The sequence below is a fragment of the Halichoerus grypus genome, chromosome 3 (genome assembly GCF_964656455.1).
Source record: "Halichoerus grypus chromosome 3, mHalGry1.hap1.1, whole genome shotgun sequence".
NCBI classification, from domain to species: domain Eukaryota; kingdom Metazoa; phylum Chordata; class Mammalia; order Carnivora; family Phocidae; genus Halichoerus; species Halichoerus grypus.
The window spans coordinates 4549155-4571417 of NC_135714.1; the positions used below are offsets into that span (position 1 = coordinate 4549155).

At 56.9% G+C, this 22263-nt stretch overlaps 2 protein-coding genes across 2 annotated transcripts in view; one reads left to right on the forward strand and one right to left on the reverse strand.

The window, feature by feature from the left end:
- Positions 1-15788, reverse strand: part of LOC118533022 (epididymis-specific alpha-mannosidase) — a 35756-nt gene extending 19968 nt beyond the window's left edge. Inside the window, exons 1-6 of the mRNA XM_078068171.1 lie at positions 15651-15788; positions 13640-13786; positions 10831-10936; positions 8720-8892; positions 7877-7965; positions 6242-6419 (exon numbers count right to left, since the gene is read on the reverse strand). Coding sequence (XP_077924297.1) covers positions 6242-6419; positions 7877-7965; positions 8720-8892; positions 10831-10936; positions 13640-13786; positions 15651-15788 — 831 coding nt within the window. The remainder of the gene's footprint in view (positions 1-6241; positions 6420-7876; positions 7966-8719; positions 8893-10830; positions 10937-13639; positions 13787-15650) is intronic.
- A 3374-nt stretch (positions 15789-19162) lies between these two features.
- The window catches only part of LOC118543562 (epididymis-specific alpha-mannosidase), a 30486-nt gene continuing 27385 nt past the window's right edge, over positions 19163-22263 (forward strand). The window contains exons 1-2 of the mRNA XM_078068362.1: positions 19163-19300; positions 21165-21311. Coding sequence (XP_077924488.1) covers positions 19163-19300; positions 21165-21311 — 285 coding nt within the window. The remainder of the gene's footprint in view (positions 19301-21164; positions 21312-22263) is intronic.

The window sequence follows — 22263 nt, forward strand, 5'->3', positions numbered from 1 at the left end:
ACAGAATAAAATAAAATAAAAAAAATTTTTTTTAAAGATTTTATTTATTTATTTGACAGAGAGCGAGATAGCGGGAGAGGGAACACAAGCAGGGGGAGTGGGAGAGGGAGAAGCAGGCTTCCCACAGAGCAGGGAGCCCAACGCGGGGCTTGATCCCAGGACCCTGGGATCATGACCTGAGCTGAAGGCAGACGCCCAACGACTGAGCCACCCAGGCGCCCCTAAAATTAAATTAAATTTAAAAAAAGAATTTATAAAACTCAATACTCAAGACCAAAAAACCATTTAAAAGCAGAACAGAACACCTGACTAGACATTGTTCCAAAAGAAGACCTACAGAGCGACAACAGGTGCAGGAAAAGATGGTCCACATTACTCATCATCAGGGAAATGCAAAGCAAACCCAAAATGAGACATACCTGACAGCCCTCAGAATGGCTACTGTCAGAACGACTAGAAAGAACAAGTGTTGGCGAGGGTGTGGAGACAAGAGAACACTTTTGCACCGTGGGTGGGAGTGTGCATTGGTGTAACCACTATGGAAAACAGTACAGCGGTTCCTCAAAAACTGAAAAATAGAACTACCCCATGATCCAGCATTCTGACTCTGAGTATTTACCCAAGGAAAATGACAACACTAATTTGAAAAGATATATGCACCCCCAGGTTCATTTCTATGCTCCTCTATGTTCTTTTACCCCCATTACTCACAATTGCCAAGATAGGGACACAACTTGAGTGTCCATCCATGGATGACTGGATAAGGAAGGTGTGGTACATACATGCAAGGCAATCATGCCCACCAAACAAAGAAGGAAATCTCAATGTGGGGACAACATGGGTGGAACTTGACGGCAGAATGCTCAGTGACAGAAGTCAGACAGGGAAAGACAAATGCCATGTGATCTCACTTATAGGTGGAATTAGGAGTGGGGAGTGGGTGAAATGGGTAAAGGAGTCGAAAGGTACAACCTTTCAGTTTGAAGATAAGTAAGTCCTGGGGATGTAAGGGACAGCATTGTGACTATAGTTAATAATCCTGTCTTGTATATTTGAAAGTTGTTAAAAGAACAGATCTTAAAAGTACCCATTCCAAACTTCCAAACTCATTTTATGAAGCCAGCATTACCTTGATCCCAAAATCAGACAAAGACCCCATCAAAAAGAATTACAGACCAATATCCCTGATGAACATGGATGCAAAAATTCTCACCAAAATACTAGCCAATAGGATTCAACAGTACATTAAAAGGATTATTCACCATGACGAATTGGGATTTATTCCTGGGCTGCAAGATTGGTTCAACATCCGCAAATCAATCAATGTGATACAATACATTAATAAAAGAAAGAACAAGAACCATATGATCCTCTCGATAGATGCAGAAAAAGCATTTGACAAAGTATAGCATCCTTTCTTGATTAAAACTCTTCAGAGTATAGGGATAGAGGGTACATACCTCAATATCATAAAAGCCATCTATGAAAAACCCACAGTGAATATCATTCTCAGTGGGGAAAAACTGAGATTTTTCCCCTAAGGTCAGGAACACGGCAGCGATGTCCATTATCACCATTGCTATTCAACATAGTACTAGAAGTCCTAGCCACAGCAATCAGACAACAAAAAGAAATAAAAGTCATCCAAATCCGGGGCGCCTGGGTGGCTCAGTCGTTAAGCGTCTGCCTTCGGCTCAGGTCATGATCCCAGGGTCCTGGGATCGAGCCCCGCATCGGGCTCCCTGCTCGGCGGGAGGCCTGCTTCTCCCTCTTCCACTCCCCCTGCTTGTATTCCCTCTCTCGCTGTGTCTCTCTCTGTCAAATAAATAAATAAAATCTTTAAAAAAAAAAAAAAAAAAGTCATCCAAATCCGCAAGGAAGAAGTCAAACTCTCACTCTCTGCAGATGATATGATACTTTATGTGGAAAACCCAAAAGACTCCACCCCAAAACTGCTAGAACTCATACAGGAATTCAGTAAAGTGGCAGGATATAAAATCAATGCACAGAAATCAGTTGCATTTCTATACACCAACAACAAGACAGAAGAAAGAGAAATTAAGGAGTCGATTCCATTTACAATTGCACCCAAAACTATAAGATACCTAGGAATAAATCTAACCAGAGAGGCAAAGAATCTGTACTCAGAAAACTATAGAATAATCATGAAAGAAATTGAGGAAGACACAAAGAAATGGAAAAACATTCCATGCTCATGGATTGGACGAACAAATATTGTGAAGGTGTCAATGCTACCCAGAGCAATCTACACATTTAATGCAATCCCTATCAAAATACCATCCACTTTTTTCAAAGAAATGGAACAAATAACCCTAAAATTTGTATGGAACCAGAAAAGACCCCAAATAGCCAGAGGAATGTTGAAAAAGAAAAGCAAAGCTGGTGGCATCACAATTCCGGACTTCAAGCTCCATTACAAAGCTGTAATCATCAAGACAGTATGGTATTGGCACAAAAACAGACACATAGATCAATGGAACAGAATAGAGAGCCCAGAAATGGACCCTCAACTCTATGCTCAACTAATCTTCAACAAAGCAGGAAAGAATGTCCAATGGAAAAAAGACAGTCTCTTCAACAAATGGTGTTGGGAAAATTGGACAGCCACATGCAGAAGAATGAAACTGGGCCATTTCCTTATACCACACACAAAAATAGACTCAAAATGGATGAAAGACCTCAATGTGAGACAGGAATCCATCAAAATCCTAAAGGAGAACACAGGCAGGAACCTCTTCGACCTCGGCCACAGCAAATTCTTCCTAGAAACATCGCCAAAGGCCAGGGAAGCAAAAATGAACTATCAGGACTTCATCAAGATAAAAAGCTTTTGCACAGCAAAGGAAACAGTCAACAAAACCAAAGACAACCGATAGAATGGGAGAAGATATTTGCAAATGACAGATCAGATAAAGGGCTAGTATCCAAAATCTATAAAGAACTTATTAAACTCAACACCCAAAGAACAACTAATCCAATCAAGAAATGGGCAGAAGACATGAACAGACATTTCTGCAAAGAAGACATCAAAATGGCCAACAGACACATGAAAAAGTGCTCAACATCACTCAGCATCAGGGAAATCCAAATCAAAACCTCAATGAGATACCACCTCACACCAGTCAGAATGGCTAAAGTTAACAAGTCAGGAAACGACAGATGTTGGCGGGGATGCGGAGAAAGGGTAACCCTCCTACACTGTTGGTGGGAATGCAAGCTGGTGCAGCCACTCTGGAAAACAGTATGGAGGTTCCTCAAAAAGTTGAAAATAGAGATACCCTATGACGCAGCAATTGCACTACTGGGTATTTACCCCAAAGATACAAAGGTAGTGATCCGGAGGCATACATGCACCCCAGTGTTTATAGCAGCAATGTCCACAATAGGCAAACTATGGAAAGAGTCTAGATGTCCATCAGCAGATGAATGGATAAAGAAGAGGTGGTATATATATACAATGGAATATTATGCAGCCATCAAAAGGAATGAAATCTTACCATTTGCAATGATGTGGATGGAACTGGAGGGTATTATGCTAAGCGAAATAAGTCAGAGAAAGACAAGTATCACATGATCTCACTGATATGAGGAATTCTTAATCTCAGGAAACAACTGAGGGTTGCTGGAGGGGTGGGGGTGGGAGGACGGGGGGGCTGGGTGATAGACATTGGGGAGGGTATGTGCTATGGTGAGCGCTGTGAGTTGTGTAAGACTGATGAGTCACAGACCTGTACCTCTCAAACAAATAATACATTATATGTTAAAAAAAAAAAAAAAGAAGATAGTAGGAAGGGAAAAATGAAGGGGCGAAAATTGGAGGGGGAGATGAACCATGAGAGACTATGGACTTTGAGAAACAAACTGAGGGTTTTAGAGGAGATGGAGGTGGGGGGATGGGTTAGCCCGGTGATGGGTATTAAAGAGGGCACGTATTGAATGGAGCACTGGGTGTTATACGCAAACAATGAATCATGGAACACTACATCAAAAAACAATGATGTAATGAATGGTGACTAACATAACATAATAAAAAAATTTTTTTAAAGAAAAGTACCCATTCCAAGAAGAAATATTTTGTAACTGTGTATGGTGATGGATGTTAAGTAGACTTACTGCGGGGATCATTTTGCAACCTAGACAAATATGGAATCCTTATGTTGCACGCCTGAAACGAACATCATGTGATATGTGAATTTTATCTCAATAAAAAACAGAGCGGGACACCTGGGTGGCTCAGTCGGTTAAGCATCTGCCTTCAGCTCAGGTCGTGATCTCAGGGTCCTGGGATCGAGTTCCGCAACGGCTTCCTTGCTCAGCAGGGAGCCTGCTTCTCCCTCTGCCTGCCACTCCCCCTGCTTGTGCTTGCTCTCTCTCTCATTCTCTCTCACATATAAATAAATAATAATCTTTAAAAATAAAAAAAAGAACGAAAGAAAGAAAAAAGAGAAAGAGCTGTAGCATTAACACAAATTCCTCCCAGACAGTCATGGTAATTCTCAGGTGTCCTTGTCGACATTTTGCAGAAGTCAGGGCATGAGTCTGGGCGAAGTGGTTCAAATGCATTGCACGGGCACCTTGGACCATGGCCTGCACCCTAGCAGCACCCCGCCAGCTCTGATCGCTTCCCTAAAACACCTGCAATTCCTGGCTCCTGGAACTTTCCCAGGGGAGGTCACTGCCTGCCTCACATGGACAAAACAGGAGAGGAATGTGAGTTCTCACGGGATCTGCAGGTGAGCCCTGGCCGGATCAGTCCTACAAGCAGCCAGTGTGATGGGCCAGCAGGGGCATCAGCTCTTGCGCTGCCTGAGGACATGGATGCACAGAGTCTATCCCCATCATCTCGCCTGTGAATTTTGGTGTGAACTCACAACAAAGAGTGATGGGAAGAGAGAGGCTGATCTGCACGTTCCTTCTCTGTCAGCTGTGCACAGAGCCCTGGGCTCGGGGCTGCAGCAGCCCCAGATACACCTGCTGCAGTCAAGGGTCCTGAGTCAGACTGGGGCCAAGTCATGACTGGCTCCCACCAGGGGCTCCCCATTTGCTGACAGCTGCCTCCACAAAGGAAGCACTGGAATGCCCTGTGCGTGAGGCCAGACTCCACTTGTACAGGTATGGGAAGCCACTTGGAAAGACCTCATAATGCATCCACAGACGGAGGGCACAGAGCGGGACTGGCAGGGTTTTGTGATCTGGACACAAGTCATTGTAGCCAGAGTTTCTGTTTTCCTTTGTAAATAACATTCAATTTCTGAACTCCTGAGAAAGTAAATACATCATTATTTTGTTTCTTTGTGGCCTACTTATAATTTCCATTACTGTGTTAAGACTCATACAAAGTCACATATAGTTATATTTTGACTTAATGTGTCTACCAATGGGAATTTTATCTTTGAACATTGATTAATCTTTTTCTATGTATAAAAGAGTAATAACAAATAAAAATGGCTAAAATCCTAAAGATGCATGAAAACAAAAAAGGCAGTCAAGAGGTAAGAAGACAGGCTAGGGAGTGCCCTGCCAGGGTCTGAGCACAAATCCCCATCCCCATCCCAGCTGCCCTGTTTGTTGCTGTGCAGCATTAGGATGATCCCTTGACCTCTCTGGTTCTCAGTTCCCTCATTTTCAAAATGGGATCCCAGCACTGCCTGCGTCCCAGGCCCATGGGGCAGATTAAGTGGATGAGACAAATATATCACATAGAAGGAGCCAGGTGCCCTGGAGGTGCTCAGTGAAGGTTAGCTCTGCACGTGATGGTGGGGAGGAGGAGGACGTCCCGTGTCTGGCACCGTCACGGGGCATGCCTCCTGTCAGTCTCAGATCAAGCCTCTGAGGCAGGGCCTGTCATGATCCCCACTTTAGAGATGAGGAGACTGAGACCAGAGGGGCTAAGGCACACAGCGATGGAGCAGGGGGCCAGGATTCCCGTCCCGGCCTCACACCCCAACACGGAGATAGGAAGAGGAGGAGGGAGGAGCTGAGTGGAGCTGGGGGCTGGCATGGGCCAGGGGCTGTATTTCAGGTGGGAGAGGCTGGGGGAGTCCCGGGAGGTGGGAGGAGCTGGAGGAAGGGGTGAGGCTGTGTGGTGTGCAGGGAAGAGGCACTGGCCCGGGGCTGACGATGGCAGCCTGGCCCGGCCCCTGGAAGAGCCTGCTTGGGTGAGACTGGACAAGAGTGCAGGGCTGTGTTGGGGACACTGGGGCCTGGGACCCCGCCTTACCCAAGGCCAGAGGAGATGCGGTGTCCGGAACCAGGCGGCCTGCTCCTTCACATTGTCCACAAGGAGACTGACGTAGTATCTGATGTTTTTCTCACTGACAGGCTCAATCATGTCCAGGTATTTCCTATGTGGGGGAGGCTCCGGGAAGACGGCCGAGCCATCCCAGTGAAAGCCTTCCCTGCAGGGGAGTGAAGGGTTAGCTGAGCCCACCCTGAGAAGGGAGGCAGCTTGGGGTCCAGGAGGACAGGCAGGGTGCAGCCAGACCCCTGCAGCTCAGGGAGTGCAGACCGGTGCTCAGCCTTTGTTCTCCCACTTGTTTTTTTAAAAAATATTTTATTTATTTATTTGAGAGAGTGAGTGAGTGAGAGAGCACAAGCTGGGGGAGGGGCAGAAGGAGAAGGAGATGCAGACTCCCCACTGAGCAGGAAGCCTGATGCACAGCTCATTCCCAGGACCCTGGGATCATGACCTGACCTGATGGCAGACTCTTCACTGACTGAGCCACCCAGATGACCTCCTTCTCCCACCTGTATGATGGGCAGCTCAATGGTGGCCCACAAGAGCTCTGCAGACAGATGGGGCTCAAATCCACGTGTCATGGTTCGCCAGCTGTGGGGCCTTGAACACGGCCCCATCCCTGGGTCCACACTGCCTCAGCCGCCACATGGAGCCCACAGCCTGTGCATCCCCACTTTCACCCCTGGGGATCTCATGGGATCCTTTCATCGAGGGATCCTTGGGGCCACCTCGGTGCCCATCAGACCTGGGTCCAAGGCCCCGAGCAGGGCTGGGGCAGGGTGAGGCGAGAGAGGCACCGTGCCCTGGGGGCGAACTGTTAGCCGGTGCTGAGTCTCAGTAGGGGACACAGAGATAAGTTAGTGTCCTATTTCAAAACTCAGACTTAATGCAAAATAAATCGCCATGAACAGAATCACAACATTCCCCTAAGGAAAAGGACAGTATTCCAGATTTTCCCTTTGCCTCGGGCTCCAATTTGGTCCTCACGACAGAGACCCCAAAGATCCATCCTGGGGGTCTGGATGCCCCTATTAGGGTCCTCCCTGCTCACCCAGGGCAACACGGGGTGACATAGGGGGATCTCGAGCCAGGCGCCAGGAGCCGCCACTTGGATCCTCTGAGCCTCTGTCTCCTCACCCATAAAATGTCCTGATGGTTGTCATGAAGGATAAATGAAAGACATCAGTGGAAAACCCTGGACTCGGGCCTGGCACAGAGCGGGGTCTGACTAACAGGAATGACCGGTCCTGAAGTCCGTGTCTGGCATCCTTCTTGCTAGCTGCCCTTCACCTTGCCCGCTAATCTCTCCTGCTCAAGGACGGGCAAGCCGCTTGCCCACAGCCTCCCAGGTAGGAAGGGCCAGAGGGCGGTGAACCCAGGGCCGCCCAACCCCAAGAGCCCACAGGCTGGCTGCTCCCACGATGTGGAGGCTTTGGAGCCGGCCACCCGAGCCAACCTGACCCCGCCACTGCTGACCATGGGAACGGGGCTGAGTGGCCCTGCCTCGGTTTCTCTTTCTGTAAGCTGGAGCACTCAGCATCTGCCAAGGGGGTGATGGTTTCTCAGGTAATACAGGGAGAGTGCTTAGAATAGGGGCCGCCCAGGGAAGGTGCTCACGAACAGTAGCTGTACTGGTCCAGGATGTGCGTGAAGATTTCCTGCTCAGCGGACAGGGATTGGGACCCTCGCCACACGAACTGCAGCCCCTGCAAACCCCGAGGGCACAGAATGAGGGCCCAGGGGCAACACGGCAGCCCTGGTTCTACCTCCCCCAGCCCCCCCCCCCGGGTCTCCCTCCGTGCTTCAGGACTCCATCCTCTCTGCTGGCTCATCTAGACTCCCTCTGCCATGTATGGTGGTGGACACTGCCCTCCAGAAGGAGCCAGCCTGCTCGTGCAGCCCCCCGCCCCCAGAGCATCACTGTCTCTGCCAAGGCCTGCAAGAGAAGCTCCTTCTGGCTCTGCCTGAATACCTCCTGGCACAGGGAGCTGCTCACCTCTCACTAAGCCTGGGGTCTGTCTCTTCATTGCTCTCATGGTTAGAACACGGTCAGGGTCACAAAGCAGGGAGAAACCCTGCTTCTATTAAGCACTGGCTCTGGGACCACGTGCATGCTCCCTGAGTCCTCCGTGCCTCGGTTTCTGCACCTGAGAAATTGGGAGGGCCCCTCCCAGCCCCACGTAGCTCACAGGGTCAGCTGCGGGAGAAATGAGCTGACGCGGGAAGGGAGCTCAGTGCGCAGCGTGGCCCGTGGTGGGGCTCAGTATGATGCTGCTTCTCTCGCCCAGCTAGAGCCCAATTCCGCCTTCGTCTACAGCTACTGGCCGTGGCTAAAATTGGTCTCAGACCACTCTTACCCGGAGAGAAAACTCGTTAGTGCAGGGGCTTGGGAACATGCCCTGCACAGAGAGGGAAGGAGGCCGTGGCCAGAGGCAGCAGTGCATGTGGCCCACGACTCACCTGCGCTTTCTGCATGGCTTCCTTCAGGTCATAGTCGATCCGGGAGATGACGTGGGCGTGGAAGCCCGCCAGGGCAAACAGGGTGGGGGTCGTGGCAGAGGCGCCAAAGGGGTCGACTTGCCAGGAGAACCGCGGCCGGATCCCAAAGGTTTCATACAGGAACCCGTGTCCTTCTGCAAAGAGAGCACCGCCTTGCTGGTGACAGGAGGGTGGCCCCTCGCCACCTGCTCACTCAGGGCCCCTGCCCTTCCAGGGGACTGGAGCGTCATCCTGGGCTGTGCTGCAAGAGATCCTAACACACGGGGCACCACACCAGGATCACCTGATGTTTGCTTTACTCATTCATGACGTTAGAGCCACCACATGAGCCTGAGGTCAGGTTGAGGGCTGCAGGGCAAAGAAATCCCCAGACTAGCGTCAGCCATTGATTCTTGTTCCTAGGCCTCCCCCGACGTGGTGTGTCAGAAAACTCTGGGTGCTGGGCTACAGTCTGCATTTGAAGGAGAAAGCCAGGCCTCCGAGAGCTGAGAGAATGGTCTTCACTCACACTGCCTCTCTCCACTCACTCCCCAGGCCTGGGGGCACTGGCTGCATCCCACAGGACCCCAGGCCTGTTGGACAGAGCCATGAGCAGACCAGAGGCCAGGCCGAGTCAGGAGGGGTGATGGCTGGCAGGTGTGGGGGGCTGAGGAAGTCCGGGTCTGATGCACCCAGGAGGGGATGAGGACCAGCCAGGGGGCATGGACCTGGCGTGGGACTCCTGGCCCTCAGGGACAGCAGGGGGAGGAGGCAGAGGGTGAGCAGGAAGCAGAAGAGACCAGGAGGGAGCAGTGGAGGGGAGGGAAGACCTGGGGGTTGTGGGGTCCGGGATTACGACGGAGGGCACCACAGCATCCCCTGCAGCAGACACCCTGGGGGGGCGGGGCTTGGGGGCGGGGCCGAGAGCTGGGGGTGGACAACCCCGGGCCAGGAGGGGTCGCGGGCTGTCACGGCTGTGTCCCTCCCTCCTGGCCAGACCCTTCCCTTCCCTCCGCTGCGGCCGTGGCGCCCCAGCGTCTGACCCGAGCCGGGCTCTCTCCCCCTCGGGCCGGGGGGGGGTGGAGCTCTCCCTCGGGCCCCTGCCCCTCGTCCCACCTCTGTGGAGGGTCCCGGCCGGGGAGCTGGCCCCTCCGCGAGCGGGAGGAGGGCTGCCATCCCCGGGGGCGGCGGCCACACTCAGCTCTCCCTGGTCACCGAGGGGCTGCGGGCAGATGCCTCTCCCCGCAGAGAAGTGTCGGGTCTCAGACTAAGGTGGGTGTGGGCGGCCGTCAAGAGCAGGAGTTGGGGAGGCCCCTCCAGTCCTGCCTCCCTCGCGGGCAGCCAGAGGGGGCCTGTCACGGCGAAGCGACACCTCAGAGCTAGGCGGAGGGCCAGTGCCGTGGTCACCGAGGTGCTGGAGGGGGGATGGCGATGGTAGGGGAGGTGGCGGTGCTTTGGTGGGGTGTGCGTGGGGCTGTGTGGTACGCAGCTGGTGGTGATGACGCTGGAAGTGATGATGGTGTCCTCGTGCGGGTGACACGGGTGGCGTGTTGGGTGCTGTGGCTGTCAGTGTGGACGGGGGGGTGTGTGGATGCAGGTGGTGGCCTGAGGCTGGTGAGGGGCGTGTGTACGGAGGCGGGGAGGGCGGCCATGGGTGCTGAGGGCGCCGTGTGTCCTGGTGCGGATGGTGGGCACGGCGTCTAACCCCCGCTGCTCATTTGCTGGGACCACGCGCTCCACTCCGTGCGCTCTGATGAATTGTCCCCATTGGATCCTCACGACTACCCTGTGAGGGAGGCAGTGCCTTCAAACTCAGTTAAGCCAGGAGGAAAGGGAGGCCCCGTGAGGGGACGTCCCTTGCCCGGGGTCACAGGGTTGGGAATGGGCAGAGGCAAGATAGAGCCAGGCCGTCTGTTCTCGAGTCCACGCTCCAGGCCCCTGCACTCAGCGGCACTGGCAGGAGGATGGCACTCGCCAATGACTGCTTCCACTGGCCACTGTCCTGCTCAGAGGGGGACACGGGGCTCGGAAACCCAGTCCCAGCCCGATTGGAGGCCCCAGGAGAGCCTGGGGTTGGGGAAGGGGGACCTGACCTGTGAGCTGTAGGATCTGGTCATCAAAGTGGGTCACGGCCTCGTCATGCATGACCTGGCCCCCGATGACAAACTCCAGGCGTCTTGTGGCCAGGAGATGGCGGACCTTGGTGACAAGCGGAGAGAACAAAGCCCGGTGAGAACCCCAGAGTTGGGCTGGGTCTGTGGGGACGTCTCCAGTGTCCTATGGCGCCTCCCCCAAACCCTCATGTGCATTCATTCTGCAAGAGGAGCAGGTCAGCGCTGCCTCCCACCAGCCACACCAGCACCTGGCCCATGGCTGTCACTGGATCGAGGTTACCTCCACCTGTAAGTCTACCGCGCCTCGACCTGTAGCTCAGTCTCTACCTCTTCCTCTACGTCGGTTTCCCTGTCCATCCCTATGTCCACCTGTCCCTCCCGTCTCTACTTCTGTCACTACTCATTCTCTACGTCCACCTCTACCTCTGTCTACCTCATTCTCTACGTCCACCTCTACCTCTGTCTACCTCATTCTCTACGTCCACCTCTACCTCTGTCTACCTCATTCTCTACGTCCACCTCTACCTCTGTCTCTACTTGTTCTCTACCTCCTCTCTACTTCCGTCTCTGTGTCCGTCTCTACCTCCTTCTCCACCTCCGTCTCTGTGTCCGTCTCTACCTCCATCTCCACCTCCGTCTCTGTGTCCGTCTCTACCTCCTTCTCCACCTCCGTCTCTGTGTCCGTCTCTACCTCCATCTCCACCTCCGTCTCTGTGTCCGTCTCTACCTCCTTCTCCACCTCCGTCTCTGTGTCCGTCTCTACCTCCATCTCCACCTCCGTCTCTGTGTCCGTCTCTACCTCCATCTCCACCTCCGTCTCTGTGTCCGTCTCTACCTCCATCTCCACCTCCGTCTCTGTGTCCGTCTCTACCTTCTTCTCCACTTCCGTCTCTGTGTCCCTCTCTACCTCTGTATCAACCTCATGCCTACCTTTCTGTCTGTCTCCAAGTTTGTATCTATATTGGTTAAATTTTCACTGCTGAAATAATTTCAAACTTACCAAAAACTTGCAAGAATTGTGCAAATGGCTCCCATGTATTCCTTCCCCACATTCGTTCACGGATATCCTGCTTTACCTATTTGCCGTGGTGCTCCCCAATCTGCTTATAACCTGGTAGGATTCTCTCTAAGCCTTTGAAAGTACCGGTTAGACATATCATGCCTGCCCCCTATTCCTTCACCGTGTGTTTTGTCCCAACAGGGTAGTTATAGTCATAGTATAATTCTCAAAATCAGGACATTTAACATTAATGCAACACCGTAGCTAATCCAGACCTCATCCAAGTGTTCCCAGTTGTTCGATTAACACCCTGTTTCTGGTGCAGGGTTCAGTCCAGGATCAGGTCCTGCCTTCCCTGTCACGTCTCATCATTGTCCTGTATTCCCAGCAGTTCCTCAGCCCCTATGTCCTCTTGATCGGCTGGATCATCTCGGGGACTACAGGTCAGGGATTTGGGAGAGTATCCTGCTTACATTGCCTCGTGATTGGCTGATAAGTATTTTTAAAATAAACGGAGGAACGGAGGGATGGAGACATGGATGGGAGGGAAAGACAGTGGCCGTGGGTCCAGAGAGCTGTTTGGAGGCTGTAGTTTGCCTTTGCTTTCAGGACCCTCAGGGATCCTGATTCTTCACTCCAGGAGGATTGAATGGGCTCCCGCTGGGTACTGTTTTCCAGGAGCACCCACCACATCCCAGGCACTGCCCAGGCTCTGGGGACTCATGGGAGCAAAGTAGACAAAATTCCCTGCTTCCGGGGAGCTGTGCCATGGGTGGTCTGCCCGGGTCTCTGGTGGGTCACATCTCTCCTCGAGGGTAGGGGACAGACAGCTGTGTTTGGGGGTGTTCACGTAGGGGGCAACGCGCCCCCTGGACACCCTGAGAGACCTGCTTCACTCAGACCTGCCCTGCTCAGTGTCCCACCTTCTCGTATCAGCTGTGTGACCACAGGGCACTCGCCTGCGCTCTCTGAACCAGGACCATCTGTGCAGCATGGAGTAACTATCCCCACCATACACCCTGTTGGGAGGACGCAGTGACGTGGAGTGTAGGAAGTAGAGGCCAGCACCCGGCACGTGGCCAGCGCCCACGCCGTTCGAGGCTCGTCCTCATGACTCCACAGGCTGCAGGTTCAAGACATCCCTCAGGTGGGACCCGTGGACTCTCCCCTCCACCTTCTCAGCTCTGCTACCTTGGGCGCATCTCTCACCTCCCTACTCTCACGGTCAGTGACTGTTCTGAAGGAAGGTGAATGCCAGGGAGGGGACCAGGTCCACAGTGTCCTCCCAGGTGCTCATCTGGGCCCGGCCGCTCTGAGGAGGGGGAGGTCATTCCCATCTGCACAGAGTACACCCCTGCCTGAGACTGAACCGGGTCCTGGGCTGCCCCCCGTGGGCGGGGCCTCTCTGACCCTGCACCCCGTGATGCCTTCTGCGGGCCACTTTAGACGCAGGGACTGGGGCACCCTGGGCAGGGCGGTCAGCTGCGAGCCACGGGGTCATACAGATGGTAGGTGAAGGGGCAGGTGGGGTGCGAAGCGACCCCATTCCGCGCCAGCTGAGTGCAGGGCTGACTTGCCCGAGCTCCATTTCACACCACCAGCCACAAAGGCAGATGAAACCAAACTTGTCTCGTGGGCTGGGGCTGAGCACAACCCTGATCTAAACAAGCCGTGTGAAGCGCCCAGTGGGCCTGGTCCGGGAGCTTCAGGCCACACAGCCCCGGCCACCGGGGTTCCCGGCCCGGGCGTCCCCCCTGCCCCCCGGGAGGCCCCTGCAAGCGGCGGTACCTGGCGTTTCTGCCTGTCCGAGGCGATGCCGTCCCACCACAGGCGGAAGTACTCCTGCTCCACGGCGATGAAGCGGCGATGATTCTGGAGCATCAGCTCCTCCACCACAGAGGTGTAGACGTTGGCAGCGTAGGCCCGCAGGCTTTCCTGGGGAGGGGGGACCCCGTCACACCAGCCCCCGTGGAGGCCCCGCAGGCTTGGCCCCAGGATCCAGAACTACAATCCCCGGTGACACAGGGTCCCTGGGCCCCCCCACTCCCTGCGGGCATCTGCCCAGGGCCCTTCCTCTGCTTCCCCCCCCAGCAGCTCCGACGGAGGCCCCCGGGGGTCCGCTCTGTGCCGGACACGCAGTGCGGACTGGCCCTGAGACAGCGACGTGCTCTCCCGCCTCTGATGAGCTCCTGCTGTTCTAGGGAGAGAGGGGACCTTCCAGACCGTGACACACGACGTGCCCAGGGGTCAGGGACAGCTTCCCCGAGGGGGCACTGTTGCTGGCCCTGAGGGGGCAGTAGGGAGCCAGCCCAGTGAAGCCATGGGCTGTCAGGGGAGGAGGTGCAGGACCCCACAGGGCCTGCCAGGGCTGAGATGCCACGATCCGGTGTTGAGACCTGAGGCTGAGAGCGCCTGCCCCCGCCCCCCGGCTGGTCATGGGCATCAGCCGATCTGCCTCCCCCAGGCCGGGGGCTCCGCGGGACAAGCCGCGGCTGCTTCCCTGGTTCGTCTCCAGGTTGGCACACGGTGGTGTCCCCAGGGCTCCTTTAATGAAATGCAAAGTTCCCTGGGCAGGGAGGCCTCAGGAAGGGGGGGGTCATTCCTGGGTGCCCTTGGGCAAGTCACCAACCCTCTCTGGGCCTCAGATTCCTCTTCTGTACCTGAAGGCGGCAAGCACGCTTCCCCCCCTTCAGCCAGCTCCTCAGGCAGCTGAGTGTCCCCCCAGAGGCTGCCCAGTGCCTCCCAGGACCGGACTCCACGCGCCCCCCCGCCCCCGGCCCCAGCGCCAGATCCTCTTGCTGCCTCAGGCTCCCGTTGAAGTCGAGCTGAGCACTCAGTAATGTCCTCAGAAGAGTCACTGTGTCCCTTAATCCCAGACATTGTTTGTTCTCTTCTGGGTTTCCTTCCTCTTCCCACAGGGGAGCTGGAGGGGGCCTGGGTGACAATATCCCGTCTCCTGACCCAGGGTCCTGAGCCAATGTGAGGCTGTTCCTGCTCCTATTCCTGCATTCGTTCCTTCTTGCATTCATTCATTCCTATACTTATTCATACCTGTATTCATTCATTCCTGCAGTCATTCATGCATTATTTCCTGCATTCATTCATTCCTGCAGTCATTCCTACATCATTCACTTATTCATTCCTCCGTTCATTCATTCATTCAGCAATACCTGTTGCACCTCTTCTGTCTGTCAGGGCGGAGATCACATGCCAGGAAATAAAATGGATGAAGCCCCTGGCCTGTGAAGCTAGCCTTCTGGTGGGGACAAGGAAGAGTCGAGCAGCCCCCTACCTAATGTGCATGGAAGGGAGGACGGGGAAGGAGATGGGGGTGCAGATGCGGAAGCCAGGAAGGCACCTCCAGGTAGTGCCTTTGTGGAGCCAGCACAGGATGGGGGAAACTGAGTCCCACCGGCTTGTGGCAGGAAGGCCTCTGGGCATAAGGAACAGCCTGTAGAAAGGGTCGGAGGCCTGTGTCATCCTACAGAAGGGGGACCTGGGGCTCCGAAGGGGGACACAGTCCACCCAGGCTGCCCCAGTCACAGCCTGCGACCACGACCTGTGTCAGGCCCATGCCTCTTCATCTGACTTTCCTTAGCACAGATGGGGAAACTGAGGCCCGAGAAAGGAGGCAACCAGCCCCAGTCAGCCTCCCCGATCTCCAGCAGACTCAGGTCGTAACCCAGCTGCTCCCCCGCGGATGTCAGCAGACCCAAGGCTTCAAACCCACCCTGGCATCTGGCAGGGAGAAGGAAGCTGAGCTCCAGGGGGGCCTGGGGGGCGGCGACCGGGCGCCTACCTGTACCGTGTAGATCCAGCCCACGTCCATGTGACTGTGGGGCACGACAAAGACCCTGATGGGGCTCACGGGCCGGGCCACCAGGAACCGCAGCAGCAGCAGCTGTGTGAGCACGGGAAGCCAGCCGAGAGGCCGCATCCTGGTGGCAGGGGCCAGGGGCTGCTACTGGCAGTCACTTGCCATCCACTGGCGACCGGTCCCCCCGCAGAGAACAGGGCTCCCGACGCTCGGGGCAGGTGGGGCAGGAACAGGAGGAGCGGCTCCTGCAGCCGTGCCAGGGGAGGGGTGGCCCTTGGGCATCACCACTCGGCGCTCCGCCCCCATCTCGGGTCCCGGGCATTGCTGTCCTCTTCTCAGCAGAATCCCAAACGCCATCTGCCCCAGGGCGGTTGTCACGGTGTGCCCTCTCCTGGAGCCTTGTCTGGAGGAAGCCAGCAGCCACGTCGCGGGTCACCGCAGCCTTCCGTGCAGGGGACACGCAGGGAGGAGCCCCGGCGACCTGCCCACGGCCAGCACTGGCTCGGGCGCCACACGAGCCAGCCACCTGCAAGCCGCTCCTCCGGCCCAGCCCTGGCTCCGGGAGTCCCGGCCGAATGCTCGCTGCAACCTCAGGAAGGCCCGGGAGCCAGAAACACCCAGCTCATCACTCCTGAATCCCTCACCCCAGAAACCCGGGTGCTAACGGGTGTTGGTGGCTCCTTTAAGTCCCAGTCCTCAAAATAGTGCGAATCCTCTCTCCCCAGCTTCCAGTCAGTGACCAGGAGCCACCTTGGGTTAGGGATGGAGGAGTCCTTCCCATAGGCTCCTGCCGAGCCCTCCTTCCTCCCAGGGTCCTCCAGGGAAGAGGGGACAGGGGCCTGTCCACACAATTAACATCACATGCTCTTCAACAAGAGAGAGCTCCTCCTTATTCCAGGGTCTGTGTCCTAAGTGGACCTACTGAGCCTCCTGCAGGTCGAGCTGGTGTGAGAACCAGGTGAACCACACACACACGGACATGGATGTACAAAGAGACTGAATGCTGTGGAGGAGGCGTGGGAGCCCATGGAGGGTTCTCTGAGACGGTTTTCAGGCAGACGGAAAGTGGATGGAGCTGCTTCTCAGCTGAGGGAACAGCACGTACAAAGGGCCTGAGGCACAGAAGGGTTTGAAGTGTAGGGAGGATCTGGCCATGCAGCACCGGTGGAGGGAGGAAGCCAGCTCACTGCAGCTGGAAGAGCCATGGCAGCCAGGACACAGCAGAGGACATGGGTCGTGACAATGGGGAGCCATGGGGGCTACCGGCAGCTGCTAGAAGGAATGTAGTCAAAGGGAGTGGGAGGTGAGGCCAGAAAGGCGGAGTGGAGCCACTTCTGAAAGGGTCTAGGACTCAGGCAGAGGATCAGGGTCTGGAGGGGAGACACTGGGTGCTATGGAAGGTTGGAGGCAGGAGGAATCCAGGCTCGAGGCTGCCGGCCAGGGAGGTCATTGGCACTGGGTCAGCCCCCAGGCATGCTGACCATCAAACAGCCTAAGCCTCCAGGCCTGTCCCAGCTGCTCCAGAGGACGCACAACACTGAGCTCACAAGGATTCACTGGGACACGGCGCAGGGCTGCCCATCCGCAACCTCCTACAGACCCACAAAGAACGTTCAGGACGTTCCTTTTTCTAGATCGCCCGGATCAAATGCTGGCACCGTCGTGTGCAGCGGTGGCTGGATCAGGAGTCACAGGCCAGAGAACCCACGTGTGACACTGGGAACACGTTCCCTTTGCCACCAGGGAGCTGCCGGCACCCTGCGTTCTTTTTCCGGAGCTTTGAGTCCAATGCGCGGCATCTGAGGGGCATCTCACTGGAGCGGGAAAAACACGTCTCCCGCCAGCTTGTTCCTGACAACAATGTGCTGCTAGTGACAGAGGTCACAGGATCCAGAAACCAAAACAGCCTCCTGAGGCCGGGCCCACCCAAGCCTTCCAGAAAGTTCCGCTCCTCCTCGGCAGCCTCCCTGTGCAGCCAATGCCAGCGCCCTAGTCGGGGAGAGCCGGGGCTCTGAGGGGGCCACACAGGCCGCCCCGACCCTGTCCCCAGCCCTGGGCGCTTCCAGCCTCCAGAGCCGGACAAATACACGTCCGGAGTTGGAGCCCGGGCTGTGGGATCTTGTGTCGGCAGCTCCAGCAGACGATGCTGCCGTCGTGGGGACCGTCAGCAGGGGGCGCAGCTCACACACGGAGGATGAGGCTCTGGAGGGTGGACAGGGTGTCGCCCACTCGGAGTGGAGAGGAGGTGCCATGAGAGGGAGAAGTGGGATCAACGTCCGGACAGGTGGGCACGGGCGGGCGGGAGGATGGTGGGTGAGGTGAGAACCCTGCAGGTGACAGTGCTCCCAGGAGGCCCAGGGGACACTCCCATTTCCCAAGCACCAGCACCCCAAGAGCACAGAGATGGGCGGCCCTCTCCAGGCCGGGGATGATGCAGTGGGGCCCTGGCAGAACCGGGTGGGCTACTGGCTCGGGGGGCCACAGGACACAGAAACAAGCGGCCAGGTGACTACACAGAGCCGTCGGAAGCAAGGTCAGGTCAATCCCTGGGAACACATGGAAGTCGGAATGGCAGCAGGACCACTGCGAGTGGTGGAGGTGACAGTACGTGGTGCTCCTAGCGGGAAAACAGATGGACGGGTGCAAGCACAGCCCTCTGCATGTCCTCTCGGAGGCCCTGAGGATCGCTGAGTCCAGACGCTGAGGGTAGCCACCCCAATGACACATTGGATCCCTTGCCCAGGTTCCAGACCTAACCCAGTTTCCAAACCCAAAACCCACTGATGGAAGGAGAGCTGGGTCCCTGGGAGGAAGGAGGGCCTGGCAGGAGCCTATGGGAAAGACTCCTCCATCCCTACCCCAAGGTGGCTCCTGGTCACTGACTGGAAGCTGGGGAGAGAGGATTCGCACTATTTTGAGGACTGGGACTTAAAGGAGCCACCAACACCCGTTAGCACCCGGGTTTCTGGGGTGAGGGATTCAGGAGTGATGAGCTGGGTGTTTCTGGCTCCCGGGCCTTCCTGAGGTTGCAGCGAGCATTCGGCCGGGACTCCCGGAGCCAGGGCTGGGCCGGAGGAGCGGCTTGCAGGTGGCTGGCTCGTGTGGCGCCCGAGCCAGTGCTGGCCGTGGGCAGGTCGCCGGGGCTCCTCCCTGCGTGTCCCCTGCACGGAAGGCTGCGGTGACCCGCGACGTGGCTGCTGGCTTCCTCCAGACAAGGCTCCAGGAGAGGGCACACCGTGACAACCGCCCTGGGGCAGATGGCGTTTGGGATTCTGCTGAGAAGAGGACAGCAATGCCCGGGACCCGAGATGGGGGCGGAGCGCCGAGTGGTGATGCCCAAGGGCCACCCCTCCCCTGGCACGGCTGCAGGAGCCGCTCCTCCTGTTCCTGCCCCACCTGCCCCGAGCGTCGGGAGCCCTGTTCTCTGCGGGGGGACCGGTCGCCAGTGGATGGCAAGTGACTGCCAGTAGCAGCCCCTGGCCCCTGCCACCAGGATGCGGCCTCTCGGCTGGCTTCCCGTGCTCACACAGCTGCTGCTGCTGCGGTTCCTGGTGGCCCGGCCCGTGAGCCCCATCAGGGTCTTTGTCGTGCCCCACAGTCACATGGACGTGGGCTGGATCTACACGGTACAGGTAGGCGCCCGGTCGCCGCCCCCCAGGCCCCCCTGGAGCTCAGCTTCCTTCTCCCTGCCAGATGCCAGGGTGGGTTTGAAGCCTTGGGTCTGCTGACATCCGCGGGGGAGCAGCTGGGTTACGACCTGAGTCTGCTGGAGATCGGGGAGGCTGACTGGGGCTGGTTGCCTCCTTTCTCGGGCCTCAGTTTCCCCATCTGTGCTAAGGAAAGTCAGATGAAGAGGCATGGGCCTGACACAGGTCGTGGTCGCAGGCTGTGACTGGGGCAGCCTGGGTGGACTGTGTCCCCCTTCGGAGCCCCAGGTCCCCCTTCTGTAGGATGACACAGGCCTCCGACCCTTTCTACAGGCTGTTCCTTATGCCCAGAGGCCTTCCTGCCACAAGCCGGTGGGACTCAGTTTCCCCCATCCTGTGCTGGCTCCACAAAGGCACTACCTGGAGGTGCCTTCCTGGCTTCCGCATCTGCACCCCCATCTCCTTCCCCGTCCTCCCTTCCATGCACATTAGGTAGGGGGCTGCTCGACTCTTCCTTGTCCCCACCAGAAGGCTAGCTTCACAGGCCAGGGGCTTCATCCATTTTATTTCCTGGCATGTGATCTCCGCCCTGACAGACAGAAGAGGTGCAACAGGTATTGCTGAATGAATGAATGAACGGAGGAATGAATAAGTGAATGATGTAGGAATGACTGCAGGAATGAATGAATGCAGGAAATAATGCATGAATGACTGCAGGAATGAATGAATACAGGTATGAATAAGTATAGGAATGAATGAATGCAAGAAGGAACGAATGCAGGAATAGGAGCAGGAACAGCCTCACATTGGCTCAGGACCCTGGGTCAGGAGACGGGATATTGTCACCCAGGCCCCCTCCAGCTCCCCTGTGGGAAGAGGAAGGAAACCCAGAAGAGAACAAACAATGTCTGGGATTAAGGGACACAGTGACTCTTCTGAGGACATTACTGAGTGCTCAGCTCGACTTCAACGGGAGCCTGAGGCAGCAAGAGGATCTGGCGCTGGGGCCGGGGGCGGGGGGGCGCGTGGAGTCCGGTCCTGGGAGGCACTGGGCAGCCTCTGGGGGGACACTCAGCTGCCTGAGGAGCTGGCTGAAGGCGGGGAAGCGTGCTTGCTGCCTTCAGGTACAGAAGAGGAAACTGAGGCCCAGAGAGGGTTGGTGACTTGCCCGAGGGCACCCAGGAACGACGCCCCCCTTCCTGAGGCCTCCCTGCCCAGGGAACTTTTATTTCATTAAGGAGCCCCTGGGGACACCAGCGTGTGCCAACTTGGAGATGCACCAGGGAAGCAGCCGCGGCTTATCCCGCGGAGCCCCCAGCCTGGGGGAGGCGGATCGCCTGATGCCCATGACCAGCTAGGGGGCGGGGGCAGCCGCTCTCAGCCTCAGGTCTCAACACCGGCTCGCGGCATCTCAGCCCTGGCAGGCCCCGTGGGGTCCCTGCACCTCCTCCCCTGACAGCCCATGGCTTCACTGGGCTGGTTCCCTACTGCCCCCTCAGGGCCAGCAATGGTGCCCCCTCAGGGAAGCCGTCCTTGACCCCTGGGCACGGCGTGTGTCACGGTCTGGAAGGTCCCCTCTCTCCCTAGAACAGCAGGAGCTCATCAGAGGCGGGAGAGCACGTCGCTGTCTCAGGGCCAGTCCGCACTGCGTGTCCGGCACAGAGCGGGCCCCCGGGGGCCTCTGTCGGAGCTGCTGGGGGGGGAAGCAGAGGAAGGGTCCTGGGCAGATGCCCGCAGGGAGTGGGGGGGCCCAGGGACCCTGTGTCACCGGGGATTGTAGTCCTGGATCCTGGGGCCAAGCCTGCGGGGCCTCCACGGGGGCTGGTGTGACGGGGTCCCCCCTCCCCAGGAAAGCCTGCGGGCCTACGCTGCCAACGTCTACACCTCTGTGGTGGAGGAGCTGATGCTCCAGAATCATCGCCGCTTCATCGCCGTGGAGCAGGAGTACTTCCGCCTGTGGTGGGACGGCATTGCCTCGGACAGGCAGAAACGCCAGGTACTGCCGCTTGCAGGGGCCTCCCGGGGGGCAGGGGGGACGCCCGGGCCGGGAACCCTGGTGGCCGGGGCTGTGTGGCCTAAAGCTCCCGGACCAGGCCCACTGGGCGCTTCACACGGCTTGTTTAGATCAGGGTTGTGCTCAGCCCCAGCCCACGACGAGACAGGTTTGGTTTCATCCGACTTTGTGGCTGGTGGTGTGCAATGGAGCTCGGGCAAGTCAGCCCTGCACTCAGCTGGCACGGAATGGGGTCGCTTCGCACCCCACCTGCCCCTTCACCTACCATCTGTATGACCCCGTGGCTCGCAGCTGACCGCCCTGCCCAGGGTGCCCCAGTCCCTGCGTCTAAAGTGGCCCGCAGAAGGCATCACGGGGTGCAGGGTCAGAGAGGCCCCGCCCACGGGGGGCAGCCCAGGACCCGGTTCAGTCTCAGGCAGGGGTGTACTCTGTGCAGATGGGAATGACCTCCCCCTCCTCAGAGCGGCCGGGCCCAGATGAGCACCTGGGAGGACACTGTGGACCTGGTCCCCTCCCTGGCATTCACCTTCCTTCAGAACAGTCACTGACCGTGAGAGTAGGGAGGTGAGAGACGCGCCCAAGGTAGCAGAGCTGAGAAGGTGGAGGGGAGAGTCCACGGGTCCCACCTGAGGGATGTCTTGAACCTGCAGCCTGTGGAGTCATGAGGACGAGCCTCGAACGGCGTGGGCGCTGGCCACGTGCCGGGTGCTGGCCTCTACTTCCTACACTCCACGTCACTGCGTCCTCCCAACAGGGTGTATGGTGGGGATAGTTACTCCATGCTGCACAGATGGTCCTGGTTCAGAGAGTGCAGGCGAGTGCCCTGTGGTCACACAGCTGATACGAGATGGGTGGGACACTGAGCACGGCAGGTCTGAGTGAAGCAGGTCTCTCAGGGTGTCCAGGGGGCGCGTTGCCCCCTACGTGAACACCC